Consider the following 10,122-nt stretch of genomic DNA (forward strand, 5'->3'; position numbering starts at 1 on the left):
AAAAAAAAAGATCAAGTAGGCGCAAGTAGGATTTCTTCCACAGATGTCTAGGGTCAGGAGAAGGTAAGCAGTCAGAGAAGCAAGTCTCTATAACTTCTAGTTTTAGGATAGCATAAATTAATGTTGTATCCTAGATGTAAGATAATAGCAAAACAAATAATAAAGTTCTTTGCTGACATTTTCTACTTTATTTTTGATTGTAGGGACTTTCAGTTACCTTGATGATGTCCCATTTAAGATAGGAGACAAATTCAAAACACCAGCTAAAGTTGGTCTTCCTATTGGCTTCTCCTTGCCTGATTGTTTGCAGGTGGTCAGAGAAGTACAGGTAAGTGGTGATTTTTAGTTAAAGTTGAGTGCATTTAAGAATTTGATGTATAGTGAAATAGGAAAAAAAAAATTCTCTTGTATTTCTTATAGCAACTGTTACTGCTTAGCTCACATTGTCTTTGTGTTTCTCTCTCTCTCTGTCTCTGTCTCTCTCTCGCTCTCACACACACACACACACACACACACACACACTTACACTTACATGTGTTTATATATCTATTACAGATCTTCTGCAATCTGTTAGACTGTATATTCCTGGGTTTCTCTGCTTTGTCCAAAACAAATCCCTACTGCCCATCTGGTTTGCTCATTCACCTCTTTCTTTTGATATCCTCATTATCTTCTTGGTCACTCAAATTAGGAAATATTTTTCTCTCTGCTGTGTCTCACCTTTACCATCCAGTTCATCCTTACGTGACTTTTTTTTTACCTGGACTATTGCGGTAGCCTCTTTTTTTTTTAAGATTTTATTTATTTATTTGACAGAGACGGTGAGAGAGGGAACACAAGCAGGGGGAGTGGGAGAGGGAGAAGCAGGCTTCCGCTGAGCAGGGAGCCCGATGCGGGGCTCGATCCCAGGACCCCGGGATCATGACCTGAGCTGAAGGCAGACGCTTAACGACTGAGCCACCTAAGCACCCCTGCAGTAGCCTCTTTAATTGGCCCTTCTGCTTGCGGCATTTTTTTGGTATTTTTCATATTGTTTCTAGAATAATATTCCTAAATTAAAGTTTCACATTGTCACATCTCTGTTAAAAAAGAAAAAAAACTGACTGATTTACCAGTCCTTAAATTAAGTCTAGACATAAGGTTGTGGTAAAGCACCTCAGCTCATCATCTCCTCCATATCTCCTACGAACCAGGTGACTACCAATTCATTGAACATACCATGTATATTACCTATCGTACTATGCTTTTTCTCATGAGCTGTTACCTCCACTTTGAATATTTTCCTCTTTCTCACTGTACTAAAAGCTGTTTATCTACTAAAATCTGTTTATTCTTCTAGACTATGCTTAAATGCCTTCTCAGTAGCTTCTTTCTCAACCCTCTCATCTTTAAAGCACAGTAATGTATAAATGTATAGAATTATTTCTTGAAAGCAGCAAATAGCCTTATGTTTTGTGACTTCCTTTCTTCTCTCAGTGCACATTTATTGAGTGCCTGTTTTTGAGTGATACTCTACTAGGGTTGGGGATAGAGATAAATACCTAATTCACTGTCCTCAACGAGCTTACAGTTTAGAGAACGAGTTAAATGGGAAAACATTAAGTACACTACCTATCTAATACTTCTTCCTATGACTTAAGATTTTAAAAAACACAACTTTCTGGTGAAGGAGTTTCATTTCTGGGGAATTCTCTGAGGCACCACCATGTTACTTTAAGAAATATTTATTTTCCAGTCTATATGCAGTAGGTAATCAAATGGGAGAATTTCAGTTATATTTTTTAAAATAATAGCTTTATTGAGATATAATTCACATACCTTGAAATTCACCTTTTTTAGGTGTGCACATAAGTGGTTTTTAGTATATTCAAAGTGTATAACCATCATTACTATGTAATTCCAGAGTGGTGTCCTTATCCCAAAAACAAATGCAGTGTCCATTAGCAGTCACTCCCTATTTCCCTCTCCCCCCAGCCCCTGGCAACCACTAAATCTACTTTGTCCCTATGGATATGGCTATTTTGGAAGTGTCATATAAATGGAATAATAGATAGTGTTTTGTGACTGACTTATTACACTTAGCATAATGTTTTCAAGGTTTATTCATGTTGTATGAATGAAGTGGTACGTCATTAATTTTTATGGCTTAATGTTCCATTGTATCGATAGACTACATTTTGTTTTTCCATTTATTGGTTGATGGACATTTTGGTGGTTTTCACTTTTTACTTATTATCAATAATGCTGGTGCGAACATTTGTGTATAGGTTTTTGTGTGAATGTATGCTTTCAATTTTCTTGGGTATACAAGTGGAACTGCTGGGTTGTCATATGGTAACTATGTTTAACCTTTTGGGGAACCGCTGCACTGTTTTCCAGAGTGGCTGTCCCATTTTACCGTCCCACCCGCAGTGCATGAGGATTCCAATTTATCCACATCCTTGCCAACTCTTCTTATCCATCTTTTTGATTATATATATCCTTACGGGTTTTGCAATGATCTCTTATTGTGGTTTGATGTATATTTCCTTAATTACTAATGATGTTGAACATCTTATATAGTTTTGAATACTGAATTGATAACTCTTTGTGTATGGAGACTTTATTGGGCCAGAAGAGACACAGATTTCCCATATAAAGAAAGTTTTTACATTGTTCTGTTTGCTTGGTGACTTTTTTTTTTTTTTTAAGATTTTATTTGTCAGAGAGAGCACAAGCAGGGGAAGCGGCAGGCAGAGTTGGAGAAGCAGGCTTCCTGCTGACCAAGGAGCTCTATGCGGGACTCAATCCCAGGACCCTGGGATCATGACCTGAGCCAAAGGCAGACGCTTAAACGACTGAGCCACCCAGGCACCCTGCCTGGTGACTTTTTTATTGGCAGTAAGAAATGTCAGTAACCACCTCTCTGTGTGCAGGATACTACTGTTAAAATAATTTTAATTAAAAAACACCATCTTATTTTAATAGTTGTTATATTACTGTTTCATAGATTCATCCAGAAAACTTGTTTTGAATCCCAAATTGTTGCTGTTTTAGGCTTTGCTGGGAATTTTCTATTTGATCATCATAAAGCATTAATAAGTGCATGGTACTGTCCTCACTGTATTCATAGTACCCACTAATAACAAAAGAGGAGATTTGAGCTCCATTACTGTGTGGAATAGTTGAAATATTTTTGTTCTCTAATTGCACATAGTACCTTTAACCTTTGACTGGGTCTCCATGGGGGATTTGGGTGTGGTATTGGTGCTGGTCTCCTTTCTGTTCACAGAAGAGTCAGACCTAGAGCCCTGGACAGATAGATACCTTGACACTTCCTGTGACTTTGTCATATTTGCCCTTGCATGACAGTACAAACGTCATTTTTCAGCTAAGAATTCATCGAAGTGAGCCAGTAAAACACATAAATAATCCTTGCAGGGGCCTAGCTTTTATTGAATACGGTTGGTGGTGGCCACAGTAGTGGGAGGTGGCCCTTAGTGTCATTGTTTAGAGCAGAATCTGGTATCCACGAGCTGGAATTGCCATGTAATAGCGGTGTAATCTTGTACAGGTTTCTTAAACCCTCCAGGTCTCCATATCCTCATCTGTAAAATGGGGATAATTAGCTTTTAAGGTTGTTAGAAGGATTAAATAAAATAATGCTTTTGTAATATTTACTCTGGTTCCTGGTACTCCATAAATATTAGATGCTGTTATTATTTATTTGTACACTCAAACCACACTCTTATTTTTTCACTCTAATATTTCTGTCTTTTTTTTCTGTGTTCCAAGTATTTTATATTACTTTCATAATTAAAAAACAAAAGTCAATAAAGGTTTTACAAAAAAGGGAAGAAATTTCCAGTTCTTGAGAGTAAAACGTCAGGGACCTATGTTTTTAGGCGGTGGGAAGTTGGTTACAGCCTGTTTTTGGTGGAAGAAGCCAGATGCAAAATTGGATGTCCTCCATGGTTAGAAGGAGCAGTCTGTTCAGTGCTGTTTTTTTCACTACCATTAATGGTAGAAAGGAAGTGCCATGATCGCCCAGGTGCCTTTCTGGGGCCCAGCAGCTGGCTCAGCGGTATAAATGAACAACTTGTTTTTTAAAGTTTTGTTTTTTTATTTTTTATTTTTATTTATTTTTTATTTTTTTTATAGATTTTATTTATTTATTTGAGAGTGAGAATGAGAGAGAGAGAGAGAGAGCATGAGAGGGGGAGGGTCAGAGGGAGAAGCAGACTCCCTGCCGAGCAGGGAGCCCGATGTGGGACTCGATCCCGGGACTCCAGGATCATGACCTGAGCCGAAGGCAGTCGCTTAACCAACTGAGCCACCCAGGCGCCCCTGTTTTGTTTTTTTAAATAAGTAGGCTCCATGCTTATCGTGGGGCTTGAACTCACAACCCTGAGATCAAGAGTGGCATGCTCCACCGAGCCAGCCAGGCACCTCGGGGGGATAAGTAAACTTCCTTTTTTTGTTTTAAGATTTTATTTATTTATTTTTTAAAGATTTTATTTATTTATTTGACAGAGAGAGAAATAGCGAGAGCAGGAACACAAGCAGGGGGAATGGGAGAGGGAGAAGCAGGCTTCTTGCCGAGCAGGGAGCCCAATGTGGGACTCGATCCTAGGACCCTGGGATCATGACCTGAGCCGAAGGCAGACGCTTAATGACTGAGCCACCCAGGCGCCCTTAAGATTTTATTTATTTGTCAAAGAGAGAGAGAGAGTACAAGCAGGGGGAGCAGCAGGCAGAGGGAGAAGCAGGCTTCCTGCCAAGCAAGGAGTCCGATGTGGGGCTCCCCAGAACCCTGGGATCATGACCTGAGCCGAAGGCAGACGCTCAGTGACTGCGCCACCCAGGCACCCAGATAAATAAATTTCTTGATGTGTGCATTTCTAGGCTTCTCTTGCATTGTTTGAAGCTGAAAGGCTTGGGGATGACCAGAGTTTCTTGTACTCTAAAACTCTTGTCTGGGCATGTAGGCCTCTTTCCTGTCCATCCCCCTCTCTTTTGTCTCTTCAGCCTTGAATGTACATATAGATATTGTTTAGTTTTGAGGCTTTAGAGTGAACACCAAAAGTTTGTTTTCTCTGAGGTGGATTTTGTTTTTTGTAATAGGTGTATTTTTTTTCCAAGTGTGCAAATGAAATTTTTGTAAACTGAGACATACTTGAAGGTACTGTTAAGGAACTAACCATGAAGTGAATCCTTACGCAATTTGCACTGTAAAATCCTAATTTGAATATGTCTTGATATCTTAATAAGCAGTTTTCCTGTATGTAGAGTATAGTCTGTTCATTATAATTTAATAGGTAGTGGTTTAATAACATAGAATCTGTAGTCGTACTGCCTGGGTTCCATCCAGGCTCTAACACTTACCAGCTCTGTGACCTTGGGCATAGCTCTTGTAAACTGAGGGTAATAGTACTTACTTTAAAGGGTTGTTGAAAAGATGCAGAGAGTTAATACATAAAAAGTGCGTAGAATCTTGCCTGGTACCTCGTAAGTGCTTCTTAAATGTTAGGGGCTATTGTTATTATTGAGCACAGGCTCTATCTAGGGCATTGTGCTAGATAATAGAGACCCTGAGAGGATCTAAAGCCCAGTAGCTGTCTGCAAGAGGCTTGTGATACTGTTGGGAGAAGTGTTTAGAAAAAAATTAAAGGTTAAGTCTATCTGTGGTCACTTGTGCTTGCCATCACCTGATAGAGACAGATGCTATGAAAGAGTTCAGAGGAAGAACAAGGCCATCAGCAAAGCTTCACAGGTGGCCACCGAGCTCTGCCTAGCCACCAAAGAAGAATTCTAGGAAGGGAAATGGCCTGAGGGGAGAGAAGCAGAGGAAGTAGTTGGCAAGATACCTTTGGCCGGTAATGTAGAATTAGAGGTGGTGGGAGCTCTTTCTAGATCATTTTTGGAGTAATCTGGGAGCATAGTTTGATTAAACCATATAAGGAGCTTAGGAAGCCTTAGTCTTCCTGACTGGGGATCATCTCATACACCTTAAATGCTGCCTTGCCAGGTTCTGTGGTGCTGGTGTGAGGAAGAATTTGCTGGAGGAATTGAGTTGGGGAGGGGCAGCCACCTGGGTTCACACATCCTTTCTCTGCTGTATCTTTGCAGTATGACTTCTCCTTGGAAAAGAAAACTATTGAATGGGCTGAAGATATTAAGAAAATCCAAGAAGCCCAGCGGGAAGCAGAGCGCAAGGCTGAGGAAATAGAAGCTAAAGTGAATTCTAAGAGTGGCCCAGAGGGTGACAGCAAAATGAGCTTCTCCAAGACTCACAGTACAGCCACAATGCCACCTCCGATTAATCCCATCCTTGCCAGCTTACAGCACAACAGCATCCTCACCCCGACTCGGGTCAGCAGCATTGCCATGAAGCAGAAAGTTCTCAGCCCACCCCACACAAAGGCAGATTTCAATCCTGCTGACTTTGAGTGTGAAGAAGACCCATTTGATAATCTGGAGTTAAAAACTATTGATGAGAAGGAAGAGCTGAGAAACATTCTGGTAGGAACCACTGGACCCATTATGGCTCAGTTATTAGATAATAACTTGCCCAGAGGCGGCTCTGGGTCTGTGTTACAGGATGAGGAGGTCCTGGCATCCCTGGAGCGGGCGACCTTGGATATCAAGCCTCTTCACAAACCCAATGGCTTTATAACCTTACCCCAGTTGGGCAACTGTGAAAAGATGTCGCTGTCTTCTAAAGTGTCCCTCCCCCCCATTCCTGCAGTAAGCAATATCAAATCCTTGTCCTTCCCCAAACTTGACTCTGATGACAGCAATCAGAAGACAGCCAAGCTGGTGAGCACTTTCCATAGCACATCCTGCCTCCGTAATGGCACCTTCCGGAATTCTCTAAAGCCTTCCACCCAAAGCAGTGCCAGTGAGCTCAATGGGCATCATACTCTTGGGCTTTCAGCTTTGAACTTGGACAGCGGCACAGAGGTGCCAACCCTGACTCCCTCAGATCTGATCTCCCAGATGCCTTCCCTCTCTGTCTTGTCTGTGTGCACAGAAGAATCGTCACCTCCAAATACAGGTCCCACGGTAAGCCTTTTAAATCCCCCTGAATTAGATCTCTAAAGATTTCTAAATTCTGCCTAGCAGTTGCTGCCTCACCTTCTTCTTTTCAGGGTTTAGGGCAAGATGGGGCATGGCTATATTGACTTTGCTTGTGTATGTTCTGGTTATTTTTCTGAGGTTATTAACAAAGGATTGTTAGCTTTGCCCCTGGCCTGGTTATGTTCGCTTGTTTCTACCTGCATCTTTTTGGTCTTTCCTTCAAAAAGATAATGTATATCATGTGTGAATGTTTTTCTGCCTAATCACTTTGTTCTTTTCTCTGCTGCCTTTTTTTTTTTTTAAGGCTTGCTTTCTTTGTAACTTTTTACTTAACTTTTTCCTACTTTATTCATTTTTTGAAGGTTGCTTGGTAGTCCTCATTATATCATCTTCCTGCTTTCCTCTCTCCATCTCATTGTGCCCTGAAGGTTGGTTCTTGTGTGTACCACGATTTACCCGTGTTTCTTCAGACCATGTGGTGCCTTAGTAGCTGGGAGATAAATTTGTATCAGAAGTCTGAGCAAAAAGTAGAAATTTGTCACTTTTAAACATACAGATTTTATTTTATTTTATTTTAAGATTTTATTTATTTAGGGCGCCTGGGTGGCTCAGATGGTTAAGCATCTGCCTTCAGCTCAGGTCATGATCCCAGGGTCCTGGGATCGAGTCCCACATCGGGCTCTCTGCTCCTTGGGAGCCTGCTTCTCCCTCTCTCTCTCTCTCTCTCATGAATAAATAAATAAAATCTTTAAAAAAAAAAAAAAAAGATTTTATTTATTTATTTGACAGAGAGCACGAGTAGGCAGAGAGGCAGGCAGAGGGAGAGGGAGAAGCAGGCTCTCCGCTGAGCAGGGAGCCCAGTGCGGGACTTGATCCCAGGACCCCAGGATCATGATCTGAGCTGAAGGCACTTAACCAACTGAGCCACCCAGGTGCCCCGAAACCTACAGATTTTAATCCTGCAGTTTCTTTTTTTGTTCACTACTAAGAATTGTGCAGTTTTCTACAAAGGGAGGGAGAAGGGGAGGTTGGAATTCGAATTAGTGTTGAAAGATGGATTGGTAACAGAAGTTGCAACTTGTTATTACCCTGAAAAAAAATCTGATTTTGTTGCACAAAAAAGTTGCAGGCGCAGCTAGGTTCCTTTATTTGTCATAAAGTGTAGGCTTAGTTCTTTTTTTTTTTTTTTAAGATTTTATTTGTTTATTTGACAGAGAGAGACACAGCACGAGAGGGAACACAAGCAGGGGGAGTGGGAGAGGGAGAAGCAGGCTTCCCGCGGAGCAGGGAGCCCAATGCGGGGCTCGATCCTAGGACCCTGGGACCACAACCTGAGCCGAAGGCAGATGCTTAACAAGACTGAGCCACCCAGGCGCCCCACGTGTAGGCTTAGTTCTTGATGTGGTTTCAGCAGCACAGAATAATACATTATTGCATTCTAGAATAGAAATCATAAAAGTCTAAGAACTTTTTGCTATACCAGTTCACAGATATTTATTTAAAGATTTTCATTTATTTGATAGAGAAAGAGAGCACAGAGAGAGGGATAGGGACAGGTAGACTCCCTGCTGAGCGTGTAGCCCGACGAGGGGCTTGATCCAAGGACCCTGAGATCATGACCTGAGCCAACTGAGCTACCTAGGTGCCCCCTGTTCACAAATTTTTTAAATGAAGCATATTAAGAGACTCTTTAGAGCCAGAGAGGAGCCTGATTGTATTGGTGGGGTATCTGTTAGAGACTGTAATAAGCCAGCAGAAAGATGAGCCTTGGCCTGCTTTAAAGTAAGTGCAAAGTCCCAGCAACAGCCTTCTTGGTAAATGATTGTCTCTCTGTGTGAGTGCTTCCACTGTCATAGAGCTCACTGCTGTTTATAAACTTCTGTGGACCTTGGCCCAGGTAAACTTGATAGTGCACTCTGGTGTTACCTCCTAGGAATGGGCTTCATCCTCCTACCTCCTTCTTCATGACTCATTATATGCTTTAGAGAAATTAAAAGCACTCTGGGGAAGATAAGGGATCCTCAGCCTCAAATCCCCCTTTAAAGTTACAGTAACCATTTAGAGACCAAAACTGATGAACTAATGGCGGAGGTCGTTCTCAAACCAGAACACCTGTCACTCTGACCCACCTGATTATGGAGTTTCTTTTGGGCCTATCCATTTCAGGGTGGGAGGGGAGTCTGCTTCTTGCTGGCCTAGGGACTTTCTGCCTTCAAGGGGCAGATAAGCCAAGCTGAAGTTCTGGTGTTTTTCTAAGGAAGTCATTGCCCTTACCCCCAAGAAGCAAAGCCTGGTTTCCATCCTCTTCCTCTATCTTAGTGAGTCTTTGAGGCCCACAGTGAGAACCTTTCCCAGTGAACAAAGCACTTCTCCTCAGGATAGTTAGTGACTTGAGGATATGAGGATTGGAATGGTGGTCAACTCGGCTGTATACACCCTTTACGTAGGAGCTCTGAGGGAAATGTTCTTGGAGTTTGGTTCTTGTTGGCTGTTTTAGAAAGCCCAGTGTTTGGGTCTCACTTTTCAGATTCTGATTTCATGTTTTACTGTATATAAACTAATCTTAGAAGTTGAGAAGTCCATAGGATCATCTCGAGAAGAATCTTTTAATGTGCCCTTCTGAGACCAGCATAGAACTGCCTGACCTAGCCTTAGCCGGTCTTTTCCCACTGCATGTCAGCCTTTTATGGGCTTTGCTCTGCTCATTGGTTAGGCTCATTCTGCTATTGGGTTCTTTTTCTGCAAATATGGATATATTCCTTACTCTTCCACAGTTGCTTCAGCAAAATATTTCTGCTCCTCCCTTACACTTTTGAGTAATGAATTTACTAATTTTGGCCAATAAGCATTACAGTAGTGCCAATTTGCTTTGAAAGTATATTTAAAATAATTTTTGACATATAGACTCTCAGCTTTTAGGTGTTAAGATCTGTTTATCTCTTCTTCTGTTGCCATTGCTTTAATACTTACAAGTCCTCTATCTCTAGATTTTTAAAATGAATATATTTTTATCAAAGTAATACAAGCACATTTGAATCAAGTCACATTTATTTTTTAAAAAAA

The 10,122-nt window shown here is 41.2% G+C and overlaps 1 protein-coding gene across 1 annotated transcript; it reads left to right on the plus strand.

Annotated features, from left to right (window-relative positions):
• The first annotated feature begins 155 nt into the window (after positions 1-155).
• LOC102727812 (ubiquitin-associated protein 1) lies at positions 156-7,270 on the plus strand. The gene is made up of 2 exons (XM_081811258.1): positions 156-328; positions 6,109-7,270. The coding sequence occupies exon 2, from the start codon at positions 6,253-6,255 to the stop codon at positions 7,078-7,080; it is 828 nt and encodes a 275-aa protein (XP_081667384.1). The 5' UTR covers positions 156-328; positions 6,109-6,252; the 3' UTR covers positions 7,081-7,270.
• Positions 7,271-10,122: the final 2,852 nt, after the last annotated feature.

Source organism: Leptonychotes weddellii, unplaced genomic scaffold (assembly GCF_054177405.1).
Source record: "Leptonychotes weddellii isolate Sample4059 unplaced genomic scaffold, ASM5417740v2 HiC_scaffold_6524, whole genome shotgun sequence".
Taxonomy (NCBI): domain Eukaryota; kingdom Metazoa; phylum Chordata; class Mammalia; order Carnivora; family Phocidae; genus Leptonychotes; species Leptonychotes weddellii.